Below are 16,465 nucleotides of genomic sequence, written 5' to 3' on the forward strand. Positions count from 1 at the left end.
CTCTTCACTTCAGTCTTCTGTGATAGTAGCTTTGCTTTCTGTATAATTTAACTGTGACAAAGATGAAATGTATTCTACAAACAAACACTGCTACACTAGTGGTGAAAAGGAGGAATGTCAGCTATATTGTCTTCCTCTCTCAGACTGAATTATAAACAGAGTGACTCCTTCTGGAGCTAGGAGAGAGAGTGCTGCTGCATCTAATATGTTTTAGTCATGAGCAGGTTTTTAATTCCTCTAATGAATACTCAGCATCCATAGAAATGTATGTAAGGCCTTTCCTGATTGGCTGGACACTATGGACCTGAGTCAGCTTGGAGGGTGCTAAGGCTCTTTGGACAGGACATGGACAGTGCCTGAGCCTCTGATGTTGGAACTCACAAAATGCGGCGGCACCGTGGTGTCAGCACGGTGGCGGGATCCACCAACGAGTTTTCATGCAGTGTTGCACACTAACCACCAGGAGGCATCGTTGATCAAGAAGCAACTAGTGGCAGCAGAGCGTGTGACAATACTGTTGAGAGACTGGTAACTTTAGCTGGAATGTAGCCTATTCTGAGAAACTATAACTAGCCTATATATAAACTATAATTACATAACATTTGAGCTGCACAATGTATGTACATGTATAACAATTGAGAAAGCATCCTATGGTGATGTGAACTTGTGATTCTATTGTGGAATGCAGAAGAGAGACTGATTGGTTGAATGATGAATTGAATGAATGAGCTGAGGGAGGCCTAGTGTGTCCATAGGAAAGAGACTCTACAAGCGACCATGCTGATGTGAGATACTGGATTTTGACACAAATGTGAATTTATCTGTTTACCGAAAGATGAGCGATGTCAAGTGGGGAGCAAAAAAAGAGCGAGCAACAGATTCACTAGGCCAGTGGTTATTGGAACAAACCTTTTTTTTGAATGGGGTTATTCTATAGGCTATTCATTCTACATTAATCTCATAGCAGTAAGCACTGACATGACTGTTTAAATCAACAGCCTAACACTTCTATTAGCCCATCATTGTTGTCAATAGCGTAGCCTAATGGTCCTGTTCCCGTCTCCATGCCCCCACGCTAGTTTGGACCCACTATTCAAATCTCCCTCAAAACCTGTTAAAACAACCTGATGATAGAACAAACAGTACTGTTGATGGGGCCTAATCAACTCCAATGGGCAGTCTGCATTTGAATTGAGTTTATCCCCCAAACAGGGAGGAAGGAATCACATTTATATATATAAACCGTAATTCATCAAGAAAGTATCAACAAATAACACATAACCACACACTGAGATTTCACTCCTAGTTTACAATGAATGATGAAGTGAATGATCTGAGGTAAGCCTGTATGCTAAAAGAAAGAGACTCTACAAGCCACCATGCTGATGTGGGATACTGTATTTTGACACAAATGAGCTAGTGTGAATGTATCTGTTAATCAATAGGCTAGGCCTAAAAGACAACCGCCGAGCACTTAAATGTGAATTTGACTCAATCGCTATTAGCCTATATAACGAGTATACTCACTATCATTGTGATTATGAACACTTGGATTAACAATGGCCTATTATCATCGGGGGACCTCATTTCAATGTTGGCAAGCATACAAAGACATTAAATATACAATGAATAAATACTGTAGCACTATAATGCGGTAGTCTATGCTATGAATTTGATCAGAGCTGCTCTTAGCGGGACTGGCTCAGAAGAAATGCATTTAGCCTACAGCTTGACCAACATTTACTGGATGGCTGACCATAGTAGACAGTCAAATAACGTATTAAACAAGCTTCGACTAACGTTTAAAGAAGTAGGCTACCCTACTTCCAAAAGAAGGTATTTCAGTATGTTATTTTATTGCCATGCAGGCATGGGTTCTATAACAATTCAACTAAATGTAGGCTACTTTGTTCCTATAGGAACGGGAAATCAGCAATACTTGAAAATGGAATACAAATGCACTTGTTTAAATTAATTCCAATATACTATATTCATGGTTTACAACCATTCGTCTCTTACCTGTACCTAGATAAATAAATAATAAGGTGAACAGTAGCCTAGTAATAATAGGCTATAATATAGTTATCCCAGCAGCGCAGATAGAGATTACAATTAGAACTTGGATGCAATATTACTTTAAAAGCAGAGAATGCGCACCAGACATGGAAGACAAACAGGGATGGAAATGTATTTGTTGATGACTGTTGGCGTTGGTTGAATCCTCCCCTCCCCCCAGCTCATCAAGTGTATTTGAATATAAACAGCATTGGGAACGGGGAAGGGCAGTCCAGTTCCTCCTGTGGCTATCTAGCTCGCTAGCTACGGTCAAGCTGTAGGATAAATGCATTTCTTCTGAGCCAGTCCAGCTAAGCTCTGAGCAACTCTGACATGATCAAATTCATCACATTCCTGGATTAAACAGCTCCAGTAGAGATATTCTACTATAACCAGAGGGCATTACAATATCAAAACTAGATCTATTGACTGCATGACCTGTTAGTCTCTGGCTAGCCCTCGTCCGCTGTGCGCTCACAGAGTCTTGGTGCACGACCCTCTCTCTCTCCAAACTCATTGATTATGTTGAGTCGCTGCGCTCCCCATGCAGTCTGCCACATAATTAGGGGTAGGATCAGTAGGCTACATGTAGGCTACATCCTCTCCCCCTTTCTGTAAAGCATATTGTGTTGTCTTTGTATATGAAATGAGCTATAACGATTTAATTGATCTGACTAATAATCAGTTATTGCAGTGGTATTGAAGAAGCAGAAACTTCACCTTTGTGTTGTTTTCCATATACTCAGTTTAGGCCACAGTGAACTCTGATAACCTTTTGCCTAGGCCATACACAGTCTGAGGGCAGAGAAGGTGAAGGAAGGTCCTCTGCTGACCAGTTCTCCTGTAAGAGTAAACAGCAGCTGCTAGAACTGGGTAATCAGACATCGGAGACATCTAGAATGTCCGGTCCCCTAGCAACGGGCTAATCTTGACCTGGCTGATCGACAAATGACTAGATCACTGTACCATTGCAGCCTATCACCATAATCTGAGATGTCACATGACGCCCCCCCTGGTAGAGTGTATTTAAGAACCGCCGGGCTGCTTAGCCGAGGGCAGCTTAGCTTCTTAGCCTCCTAGCCTTGTAACCTGTTAACATGCTAGCTTGCTAGCCCCTTAAGCCGCTCAACAGCTGTACCATAATACTGCATTCTTCATGCTACATTCTTCTCTAATTTCCTGGCTTCTACTTCCACTTCTCCTTCGACAACAACTCGATATTGTAACAATTGGCATAACAATGTAATAATTGTACTCAGCCTAGTTATTGTATCTGGGCTATTGTTTTGTAACACTATATGCTTATTGATTAATAAACCCACGTGATTCATGGCTTCAGGTAATCCAACTGTCTGTTAAGATCTGTATACATAGGATATACATCAGTATTCTGCTCGATTCCTTTATATGACCACAACGGACAGATGTTGAACCCAGAACAGTAACGTTATTAGCAAACATTTTCATCAGCAATCAGTACATTAACAAAGTGTGTTTGCATTGGATAAACACATTGTCAGACTAATAAAGTCTAGAAAAGGGTAACTTCAGTCCTGAGTCTTCTGTGATAGTAGCTTTGCTTTCTGTATAATTAACTGCTAACTGTGACAAAGATGACATTTATTCTACAAACAAACACTGCTACACTAGTGGTGAAAAGGAGGAATGTCAGCTGTATTGTCTTGCTCTCTCAGACTGAATTATAAACAGACTGACTCATTCTGGAGCTAGGAGAGAGAGGAGAGACAGAGAGAGGAGGAGCAGAGAGAAGAGAGAGAGAGAGGAGCAGAGAAGAGGAGAGAGAGAGGAGGAATAGAGAGAAGAGGAGAGAGAGGAGGAGCAGAGAAGAGGAGAGAGAGAGGAGGGACAGAGAGAAGAGGAGAGAGAGAAGAGGAGAGAGAGAGGAGGGACAGAGAGAAGAGGAGAGAGAGAAGAGGAGAGAGAGAGGAGGGACAGAGAGAAGAGGAGAGAGAGAAGAGGAGAGAGAGAGGAGGGACCGAGAGAAGAGGAGAGAGAGAAGAGGAGAGAGAGAAGAGGAGAGAGTGAAGAGGAACAGAGAGGAGAGGAGAGGAGAGGAGAGAGAGAGGAGGGACAGAGAGAAGAGGAGAGAGAGAAGAGGAGAGAGAGAAGAGGAGGAACAGAGAGGAGAGAGAGAAGAGGAGGAACAGATAGAAGAGGAGAGAGGGAGAGGAGGAGAGAGAGAGGAGGAACAGAGAGAAGAGGAGAGAGAGGAGGAACATAGACTTTGACTTTTGATGCTCTTTAATGAGACATCCTTACAAAACACTAAACACCCCCCCCCCCCCCCACACCCACACACAGTAGCACAGAACGGCATCAGCTCACAATCAAACATCAAACCCATCTGCCCCCACCGTACAAATTGCCACCCCCAGACCCCACACCCTCTCAAACTCAGCCACATTGTTATTGATCACAAAATAGGTGTATTCTACCCTAAGAAGCAGAGACCCTCCCCCTAACCACCTGGACTGGGTCCGTGGCCCCGCCCCTCTCACCTTATTCCTCCCTGTAATCCAAATGGACAACTTAGCTCACCCAAACACAACATTGAGCAAAACACACTTTGCCCTCCCCCTGCACGTGTACTGTGGGCCCAAAACAAACAGTTCCTTAGAAAACACAAACCCCAACCTCACACATGAGGGCTGTAACAGCACAAACAGAGGAACAAGACGTGCACAAACAGAAAACACATGAACCACCGTCTCCACCTCACCACAGTATGGGCCCCCCTCCCCCACCCCGGGGTCAAGCCCGGCCAGAAAGCGCTCGGTCATCAGGGCAGGACTCTCCACTGCAAGTCCCCTGTCCTTTTAGGGATGGGGGGCTTATACAGCACCCACCACCTGAACCTCACACTGCTCCCCCCCATCTAGAACCCCCTGCCACTGGTGGAACCAAACCCCCTGCAAGACCCCGACGTTCCTCGCCTTCACACATGCCTCATACAGAGCCCTCCCCCTCACCTGTCTGAGGTCACCAGGGTCATACAGAGCCCTCCCCCTCACCTGTCTGAGGTCACCAGGCTCCTCCCCCTCACCTGTCTGAGGTCACCAGGGTCATACAGAGCCCTCCCCTTCACCTGTCTGAGGTCACCAGGGTCATACAGAGCCCTCCCCCTCACCTGTCTGAGGTCACCAGGGTCATACAGAGCCCTCCCCCTCACCTGTCTGAGGTCACCAGGCTCCTCCCCCTCACCTGTCTGAGGTCACCAGGGTCATACAGAGCCCTCCCCCTCACCTGTCTGAGGTCACACACACACATTTAAATACACTGGCACTAAACACCAAACACCAGGTTAGAAATCTAGGTGTCATAGTCGACTCTGATCTGAACTTTGAATCTCATGTCAATAACATAACTAGCGTATCTTTCTATCATTTAAGAAACATGGCAAAAGTGCAATCCTTCCTTTCAAAGGCCGACACTGAAAGACTTATGCATGCATTTAGAACCAGCAGACTGGAAACCAGCAAATTATACAAAACACCGCGGCACGAGTCCTTACAAAATCCAGACGGAGGGCTCACATCACACCCGTCCTGAAGGCTCTGCATTGGCTACCCGTCAGCTTCAGAATAGACTTCAAGATTCTTCTACTGGTTTATAAATCACTCCACAACCGTGCTCCAAAATATATGACTGACATGCTTGTTAGATAAACACCAGCAAGATCCCTGCTGTATGGGTTATGTTCATGTTGTTATATTGAATGTGAGCTTCTATGCTGCTGTATGGGTTATGTTCATGTTGTTATATTGAATGTGAGCTTCTATGCTGATGTATTACGTTCAGTTACAACCACTGCTACTTCAGCAGGTTGACATTGTGGAGGTGGAGGACGTGAGCCTGTCTTCTGTGGTGTTCTGAGAGGTCCAACACCTGGGTGTCCCAAGTCAGTGATAGCTTCAGATTAGTCAAAGCATACTAGAGAGAAGTTATGTCCTCTGTTTGAACCGTGCTGATGTTGTTGATTTAGTTCACACTAAAGAGTACATTTTGATGCCACTTAAAGGAGAATGCTCGTTTTTGACAACCTGGACCTTATTTACGGCATATTATAAGACGTTTGACTCACCGAGATAACTTTGGTGTAATTCGGAGGCCTGTAGAAGAAATTTAAAATCCAGCGCGAGCCAGTATATCCATGTAATGGAGGCGGACGGGGCACTGAGAATGCAGCTTCTAAAAAATCTATTTTCTGCCACGAAACGGTTGTTTTCATCAATCTGTCTTTATGAATCGCTAGTTGTGCTTACATAGAGCGAGGGCTTGTTGTGGTATTTCACATGCCTCTGTAATATGATCTTTAGAAACGTCTTTAGAAACAAAATAGCTTCCTCACTTGCTCCAGCACGCATGCGCACATTGTGCTGGAGCAACACTTGCGCGCTGTGCATGTGCATGTGACAACTGATTTTTTAGAAGCTGCATTCTCAGTGCCCCGTCCGCCGCCATTACATGGATATACTTGGCTCGCGCTGGATTTTAAATTTCTTCTACAGGAATAGAGGCGAACCCAAATGGGCCCCCTAAATATATGCGGCCCCCCCCAAAACAAAATGAACAGGTGTCACTGCCTCTAAACTTCAGCCCCTGATGCTTTTCCCTCAACCCCTAATGATTTGGGATCCTAGCAACGCCCCTGTTTTGTACCTAATCCACATTTGTATTTAGTCTTGATTGTGTCTTTGTTCCTTCAATAAAGGACCCACCCACCACCTACAGTCTCTATATGCCTGTATGTAAGCTTTAAAATGATAGTCCCTATTTTGTCAACTCTACTGTATGTACTGTAGTCCAAAGATAATTTCTCAAGTTGAATGTTGATGCTCAAAACATCCCTCTTCAAGGACAGAGATGTACAATTACTTAGACATTTAAATCCCATCATTTAACATGTGAATATGCTCAGGGATACAGACCTCAGTTTCTCCAGTTTGCAGTGTGGACTCCCCAGTCCAGCAGAGAGCAGCTTCACTCCTGAATCCTGCAGGTCATTGTTACTCAGGTCTAACTCTCTCAGGTGGGAGGGGTTTAAGCTGAGAGATGAGGCCAGCAGAGAACAGCACGTCTCTGTTAATCTGCATCCACTCAGGCTGAGGAGACAAGGACAAGTATTAGCAAACATTTTCACCAGTAATCAGTGTATTGACAAAGCGTGTTTTCATTGGCAGGCAAAACATTTTTTCTGACTAAAGGCGTAACTTCACTCTTCACTTCAGCCTTCTGACAAACACTGCTACACTAGTGGTGAAAAGGAGGAATGACAGCTATATTGTCTTCCTCTCTCAGACTGAATTATAAACAGAGTGACTCATTCTGGAGCTAGGAGAGAGAGTGCTGCTGCATCTAATATGTTTTAGTCATGAGCAGGTTTTTAATTCCTCTAATGCAGGCATTCCCAAACTGTGAGGCGGGCCTCCCCCAGGGGGCCCCAAAGAAAGTCAGGGGAGGCGCGGAGGGATGGTTAGAAAAAAAAAAAGGAAAAACATGTTATTCATTTTTTAAATGTCTATGGTTTTTATGAATGAAACGTGATTTTAAAGGTCAGAAGATTGAAATAAATAATGTGAGAGATACTATAATATTTTACTAAATTTGTGGATATAGCAGAGAGAGCCTCCCCCCGTAGGCATGAATATATTGTGCGAAAACGTCATAACGTTAACTAGCAGCAGGTGCCACCGAGCTAACTTAGCTGTGTAACGTTATGGGCTAGCTGACGCTGCCTTGCAAAATGGACACATTTGGGGGGTTGAGGGGGCGTGGGTGTGTCACTGTTTTCAGAGGGGAGGCCCACATTGATGGGAGTTTGGGAACCCATGCTCGTATGAATACTCAGCATCCAATCAGCGTCCTGATTGGCTGGACACTATGGACCTGTGTCAGCTTGGAGGGTGCTAAGGCTCTTTGGACAGGACATGTACATTTACCAACATGCTATAGCCTACTTAAGCAATTGACCACGAGAGGCAGTGGATTACAGGGGATTTTACCACAGCTACGGGGCGTTGTTAGAAGTATAGCTGTGGTAAAATCCCCTGTAACCCACTGCCTCTCGTGGTCAATTGCTTTTCTACAACAGTTACTACATATATATATTCACAAAAAACACTCAGTAGTAACATTCAATCATTTATTTACCGATCATTCTTATCATTTTAGTATTTACATAATCTTCCGCGATAGGCTATAGTTCTGAATTAAATGGTTGCCAGGCAACATAGGCTATCTCACCTATTTGGGTTGGCCTTGTTCACATAAGCCATAAGGCATACTTCGGGTGGTTCACGTTTATTTGAATATTTCCAGACATGGTGCAGTTATTAAAACAGTTCTCCAGAGCACTCGTTTTTGCTGGTAGGGGAAGTGTTGGAGTCGGACTGATGAGTGCGTTTTTGTAATAGGATACGAAAAAGGCGAGGTTGCTGCGAGTGGTTGCTACGCAAAGCATAGCCTACCGCTTGATTTTATCAATGGCCTCGTCAATGAGATTAACTAATTGTTATGCGGTCGCAGCCGTGGGTTACAGAGTATTTTACCACGGCTGCTAGCCAATCAGAATCAAGTATCCAAACTCTCTGTTGTAGAATTACTACTTGATACTTCATCATGTACACCTAGGCATGTTTTACACATTGTTTATTTGCACTCTTGTGTATTGGGATTTTGTGTATATTTTGTACCCAATTTACATTTGTATTTAATCTTGATTGTGTCTTTGTTCCTTCAATAAAGGACCCACCCACCACCTACAGTCTGTATATGTCTGTATGTAAGCTTTGAGATGATAGTCCCTATTTTGTCAACTCTACTGTATGTACTGTAGTACAAAGATAATTTCTCAACTTGAATGTTGATGCTCAAAACATCCCTCTTCAAGGACAGAGACAATTACTTAGACATTTAAATCCCATCATTTAACATTTGAATATGCTCAGGGATACAGACCTCAGTTTCTCCAGTTTGCAGTGTGGACTCCCCAGTCCAGCAGAGAGCAGCTTCACTCCTGAACCCTGCAGGTCATTGTTACTCAGGTCTAACTCTCTCAGGTGGGAGGGGTTTGAGCTGAGAGATGAGGCCAGCACTTCACATGAGGCTTCGTTGAGGTCACATCCAGAGAGTCTGAAATTACAAAGTAAACATGTATGACTTTTTGTTCCTTAATGACATGTTAATCTTAATGATATGATTTGTATAATATACACATTAATATACACATCATATGTAGCCTAAGGCTTAATAAAGGGTACCCAGCTTTCAATAACTCGTAGGCTACCTCATCTCTGGCCAGTGACCTACAACATTCCTAGCCTTCAAACCAATACGCCAACCTCAAGAGGAGAAGCTTCTCAAACTTTTAATTTGATAGCCTACAGTATACAACATGTTATATTTTGATATGGGGGAAATTAACACATATAGCTAAAATTACAGGTTTTAAGCTCACTGTTGATGTACAGGCCTAGAAGATGATAGAACAGTCAGCTCTCAGCCCGCTGCATGCTGTAGGCTACATGGACCAATACAGAATATAGTCACTACTGATCACTTTTCAATCATGTGTAGGAGCCTAAATGAAATTAATAGTGAAATTAAAGTCCTATGTTGCAAAAAGGGGCATTTTTAACTTGTGGCCATCCACAATGATATGAATCGATAACTGACGCAGCTTCTAGGTGATGTGTCCGTTGGTAGCATACGATTTAGAGAAATCAGGAGTAGGTTAGTTTGGGCTAGTTTGCTGCACCACGACAGAGGTGACTGCATTTGCACCTTTTCCAGAATAATAACGAGGAATGAGGGTAGGAAAAATACCTGTTTCCATGGCATTTGTGCTTTCAGAATAACTGATTCAGGTTCACACCTTATGGGCCTCTATACATAGATTACACTTGACCAGTATTTAGTCCTTGATCTTGAGGAGGGAGAAATAGTGTCGGTGTTTCCATGTAGTAAGTGTTGGAGTCGGACTGATGAGTGCGTTTTTGTAATAGGATACGAAAAAGGCGAGGTTGCTGCGAGTGGTTGCTACGCAAAGCATAGCCTACCGCTTGATTTTATCAATGGCCTCGTCAATGAGATTAACTAATTGTTATGCGGTCGCAGCCGTGGGTTACAGAGTATTTTACCACGGCTGCTAGCCAATCAGAATCAAGTATCCAAACTCTCTGTTGTAGAATTACTACTTGATACTTCATCATGTACACCTAGGCATGTTTTACACATTGTTTATTTGCACTCATGTGTATTGGGATTTTGTGTATATTTTGTACCCAATTTACATTTGTATTTAATCTTGATTGTGTCTTTGTTCCTTCAATAAAGGACCCACCCACCACCTACAGTCTCTATATGTCTGTATGTAAGCTTTGAGATGATAGTCCCTATTTTGTCAACTCTACTGTATGTACTGTAGTCCAAAGATAATTTCTCAACTTGAATGTTGATGCTCAAAACATCCCTCTTCAAGGACAGAGACAATTACTTAGACATTTAAATCCCATCATTTAACATTTGAATATGCTCAGGGATACAGACCTCAGTTTCTCCAGTTTGCAGTGTGGACTCCCCAGTCCAGCAGAGAGCAGCTTCACTCCTGAATCCTGCGGGTCATTGTTACTCAGGTCTAACTCTCTCAGGTGGGAGGGGTTTGAGCTGAGAGCTGAGGCCAGCACTTCATATGAGGCTTCGTTGAGGTCACATCCAGAGAGTCTGAAATTACAAAGTAAACATGTATGACTTTTTGTTCCTTAATGACATTCTTATCTTAATAATATGATTTGTATAATATATACATGTCATATGTAGCCTAAGGCTTAATAAAGGGTACCCAGCTTTCAATAACTCGTAGGCTACCTCATCTCTGGCCAGTGACCTACAACATTCCTTGCCTTCAAACCAATACGCCAACCTCAAGAGGAGAAGCTTCTCAAACGTTTAATTTGATAGCCTACAGTATACAGCATGTTATATTTTGATATGGGGGAAATGAAAACATAGCTCAAATTACAGGTTTTAAGCTCACTGTTGATGAACAGGCCTAGAAGATGATAGAACAGTCAGCTCTCAGCCCGCTGCATGCTGTAGGCTACATGGACCAATACAGAATATAGTCACTACTGATCACTTTTCAATCATGTGTAGGAGCCTAAATGAAATTAATAGTGAAATTAAAGTCCTATGTTGCAAAAAAGGGCATTTTTAACTTGTGGCCATCCACAATGATATGAATCGATAACTGACGCTGCTTCTAGGTGATGTATCCGTTGGTAGCATACGATTTAGAGAAATCAGGAGTAGGCTAGTTTGGGCTAGTTTGCTGCACCACGACAGAGGTGACTGCATTTGCACCTTTTCCAGAATAATAACGAGGAATGAGGGTAGGAAAAATACCTGTTTCCATGGCATTTGTGCTTTCAGAATAACTGATTCAGGTTCACACCTTATGGGCCTCTATACATAGATTACACTTGACCAGTATTTAGTCCTTGATCTTGAGGAGGTAGAAATAGTGTCGGTGTTTCCATGGCAGAGAGCTCCCGTTGTCAGAGCCATAGACAGAGCTGCCAGCCGTGTAGGCGAGGGATTGTTGATGCATTGCGCACGGGTACTTTCTAACGTGTTACTCCTCACTGGATGTATGTATGGTGCAATGTGAGGAGGTGGAAACATGCCAAGCGCTGAGGTAGCAGTTTTTAAAAGTTATAGGGGGGTCAGCTCCAGCTCCAGACCGGAAATCTATTTTAGAAGATCAGAGAATAGATGGGCATAAGAATGCCTCACTGAATAAAACTCATTACACATAACATATAGGGGAGACACACAGAGCTCAGTAAAGAGCATTCGTGCAGAGCGAGGTGCACACGTGATCACACACAACAACAGAGCTGCAGAGCACGGGAGAACATGAGAGCACTGAGAAACTACCACACAGCTCTCCCAGAGCACGGGAGAACACGAGAGCACTGAGAAACTACCACACAGCTCTCCCAGAGCACGGGAGAACACGAGAGCACTGAGAAACTACCACACAGCTCTCCCAGAGCACGGGAGAACACGAGAGCACTGAGAAACTACCACACAGCTCTCCCAGAGCACGGGAGAACACGAGAGCACTGAGAAACTACCACACAGCTCTCCCAGAGCACGGGAGAACACGAGAGCACTGAGAAACTACCACACAGCTCTCCCAGAGCACGGGAGAACACGAGAGCACTGAGAAACTACCACACAGCTCTCCCAGAGCACGGGAGAACACGAGAGCACTGAGAAACTACCACACAGCTCTCCCAGAGCACGGGAGAACACGAGAGCACTGAGAAACTACCACACAGCTCTCCCAGAGCACGGGAGAACACGAGAGCACTGAGAAACTACCACACAGCTCTCCCAGAGCACGGGAGAACACGAGAGCACTGAGAAACTACCACACAGCTCTCCCAGAGCACGGGAGAACACGAGAGCACTGAGAAACTACCACACAGCTCTCCCAGATGCTGACACGGTGAAGTCCACATAGTGTCAGCTAACAAGATAAGCGCTGCTTTAGACAGGGAGTAAACATTCAAGCTGTGTAGGCAACTCAACCAAAAAACCTTGGATGATAACAGAACTTAAATGAGCATTGTGTGGGGCTCATCAGTAGCTGGGATATATTTTGAGTCTGATACTTCTATATATTTGTTCTTTCCTCCCTCCTCTGACTAAAGGTAAATAACTGTGGGCCTGACAGAGCGGGGCGAGGCATTCAGTGAAGATAAAAGGACCCAGGGCCTCAATCAAACCAGCTCTGTGGCCTAGTGGTAGAGTGTCCTCCCAGAGACTGGGAGGTTGTGGGTTCAATCCCCGGCCGGGTCATACCAAAGACTAAAAATGGGACCCATTGCCTCCCTGCTTGGCACTCAGCATCAAGGGTTGGAATTGGGGGGTTAGATCACCAAATGATTCCCGAGCGCGGCACCGCTGCTGCTCACTTGCGGAGAACAAATTTCACACACTCAGGTGTGTGACAATCAGTGGGACTTTAACTTTAATCTGTTGTCAGCGGGCTAGACGTGTTTTCCAGCTCTCCTGGTGGACGGCATTAATGAGACACTGACCGATATCATTCCTATATGATAGCATTCCTATATGACATGAAGAGTAAAGGAGTTGCGTGAAGCATACATCAATATTTCTAGCCGACGGCGAGAAAAGTACTCTGCCTAAAATATCATGCTGTAGAGCATAGGCAAGTACTCTTTATATGTATATTAAATTGTGTTTGTAACTTAAGTGTGGCTTATTCAGTCAGTCATAAATTCAGAATAGTAGTTAATATTGTAGATGGATGAGGGACAAAGTAGTGAAGATGAGATCATTTCAATGGGGTTTTAGTAACAGGGAACTGTTTTAGTAAGGGGTAAGGGGTTTAGTAACACAGGGAACTGTTTTAGTAAGGGGTAAGGGGTTTGAGTAACACAGGGAACTGTTTTAGTAAGGGGTAAGAGGGTTTAGTAACACAGGGAACTGTTTTAGTAAGGGGTAAGGGGTTTTAGTAACACAGGGAACTGTTTCAGTAAGGGGTAAGAGGGTTTAGTAACACAGGGAACTGTTTTAGTAAGGGGTAAGGGGTTTTAGTAACACAGGAAACTGTTTTAGTAAGGGGTAAGAGGGTTTAGTAACACAGGGAACTGTTTTAGTAAGGGGTCAGGGGTTTTAGTAACACAGGAAACTGTTTTAGTAAGGGGTAAGGGGTTTTAGTAACACAGGGAACTATTTTAGTAAGGGGTAAGGGGTTTTAGTAACACAGGGAACTGTTTTAGTAAGGGGTAAGGGGGTTTAGTAACACAGGGAACTGTTTTAGTAAGGGGTAAGGGGTTTTAGTAACAAAGGGAACTGTTTTAGTAAGGGGTAAGGGGTTTTAGTAACACAGGGAACTGTTTTAGTAAGGGGTAAGGGGTTTTAGTAACACAGGGAACTGTTTTAGTAAGGGGTAAGGGGGTTTAGTAACACAGGGAACTGTTTTAGTAAGGGGTAAGAGGTTTTAGTAACAGGGAATAGTAACACATTTCTGGTTAGAGTGCACATACAGAGACAAGGAGGGCAGCTTTGAATTGTCCATTAGGCAGCTTTGTCCATTAGGACAATTCAAAGGACAGATCAGGGACCAATTCAAAGGACAGATCTTTTCTGATCATTGCTTTCATTAAGTGTTTAGCACCTTACTCAGCACTGTGCATTCTGTACACTGTATTTTATATTCATTTGTATATGATGTTTTGTATGCATTATTGTATTTTTGTATCTATAATTGTATTTTTGTGTTCATAGTTTTATATCATGTTTTGTTTGGAGGGCTCCCTTCCAGAAGATACCTCTGGGTCAATGGGACAGACAAGGTTAAATAGATTGATCAAATTGTATAGAAAGATGAATACTTACATAGCCTTTCTGCAGACCTGCACAGCTGGGATCAGTCTCCTCCGCCCCTCCTGTGATGTGTTGTATTTGTTCAGGTCAAGCTCATCCAGAACCTCCTCTGACATCTGCAGCATGTAGGCCAGCGCTGAGCACTGTATTGGAGTCAGTTTGGTTGATGTCTTCTTCTGCATGTAAGTTTGGATCTCCTGCTGAACTGAATGGTCATTCATCTCCATCAAGCAGTGGAGGAGATTGATGCACCTCTCTGGGGAGATGTTCTTCTCCTCATCCCCCCTGTTCTTGAGGAATCTGCTTGTTTCCTGGATGCTCTCTGGACTCCTCTCAATCGTATGCAGCAGGCCTCGTAAGAGTCTCTGATTGGACTCCAGAGAGAGGCCGTGGAGGAAGCGGACGAAAAGGTCCAGGTGTCCGTTCTCACTCTGCAAAGCTTTGCGTACCGCCCCCCTCAGCAGCTCATTCAGAGACAGCTCCTCACTCCTCCTCCTCCGCAGATCAGCATCAAGGAAGGGCTCCAGTGCCTCCATGTTCTTGGTTGCGTAACAATGGTAAATGTAGACAGCTGAGAAAAACTCCTGAATGCTCAGATGCACAAAGCAGTAGACTGCCCTCTGAAAAAGCACTGACTCTTCTTTGAAGATTGCTGTGCAAACCCCTGAGAACAATGCTGCCTCTTGGACATCGAGGCCACACTCTTTCAGGTCTTCTTCATAGAACATGAGGTTGCCCTTCTCCAGATGGTCAAACGCCAGCTTTGCCAGCTTCAGGAGAACTTCCCTGTCGGCCCTCAAGAGCTCCTCCTGGTCGGTCTTGATTTCCCCTTGATACTTCTGGTTCTTCAGCTTCGTCTGAATGAGCAGGAAGTGTGTGTACATCTCAGTCAAGGTCTTGGGCATCTCTCCCTGCTTCTCTGTACTCAGCATGTGCTCAAGGACTGTGGAAGAAATCCAAGAGAAGACTGGTATGTGGCACATGATGTAGAGGCTCCTTGATGTCTTGATGTGTGAGATGATTCTTCTGGCCAGGTTCTCATCACTGATTCTCTTCATGAAGTACTCCTCCTTCTGTGCGTCATTGAACCCTCGTACCTCTGTCACCCGGTCAACACACTCAGAAGGGATCTGATTGGCTGCTGCAGGTCGGGAGGTTATCCAGAGGAGAGCAGAGGGGAGCAGATTCCCCTGGATGAGGTTGGTCAGCAGCACATCCACTGAGGTTGACTCTGTGACATGACAGCAGGTCTGGTTCTTTCTGAAGTCTAGGGGCAGTCGGCTCTCATCCAGACCATCAAAGATGAACGTGGCTTTAGAGACAGCAAGTTCCTCTGCATCTTCCATGTGTAGTTCTGGGTGGAAAACATTCAGCAGTTGGAGTAAACTGTACCGGACATGTCTAATCAAATTCAGCTCCCGGAAAGGAAGCACAAACATGACTTCCACATCTTGATTTGCCTTTCCTTCAGCCCAGTCTAAGATTGACTTCTGCACACAGACGGTTTTTCCTATACCAGGGACGCCCACAGTCAGCACAGTTCTGATGAGTCTCTCTTGACCAGGCAGGGGTGTGATGGGTCTCTCTTGACCAGGCAGGGGTGTGATGGGTCTCTCTTGACCAGGCAGGGGTGTGATGGGTCTCTCTTGACCAGACAGGGGTTTGAAGATGTCATTGTAGTTGATGGGTGTGTCACTGGTGGTTTGTTTCCTGGATGCTCTCTCAAGTTGCCAAACCTCATGTTCATTATTAACCCCTTGACTCTGTCCCTCTGTGATGTAGAGCTCAGTGTAGATGCTGTTGAGGAGGGTTGCATTCCCTGTTTTTATGATTCCTTCAATCACATATTCAAACCTCCTCTTCAAAGTGGCTTTATGATCCTCTACGGCTCTTTGGAGACCTCTAACAACTAATGAGAGACAGGAAGTACAATAAATTAGATTGATAGGAATACAAACATTCATGGCAA

General features: G+C 44.3%; 1 protein-coding gene across 1 annotated transcript in view; it reads right to left on the bottom strand.

The window, feature by feature from the left end:
• Positions 1 to 16,465, bottom strand: part of LOC311322618 (uncharacterized protein) — a gene marked incomplete at its 5' end in the record, with an annotated part of 67,901 nt that overhangs the window by 29,936 nt on the left and 21,500 nt on the right. The window contains 4 exons of the mRNA XM_084454700.1: positions 7,005 to 7,178; positions 9,034 to 9,207; positions 10,624 to 10,797; positions 14,509 to 16,405. Coding sequence (XP_084310826.1) covers positions 7,005 to 7,178; positions 9,034 to 9,207; positions 10,624 to 10,797; positions 14,509 to 16,405 — 2,419 coding nt within the window. The remainder of the gene's footprint in view (positions 1 to 7,004; positions 7,179 to 9,033; positions 9,208 to 10,623; positions 10,798 to 14,508; positions 16,406 to 16,465) is intronic.

Source organism: Borostomias antarcticus (genome assembly GCF_949987555.1).
Source record: "Borostomias antarcticus genome assembly, chromosome: 20".
NCBI classification, from domain to species: Eukaryota; Metazoa; Chordata; class Actinopteri; order Stomiiformes; family Stomiidae; genus Borostomias; species Borostomias antarcticus.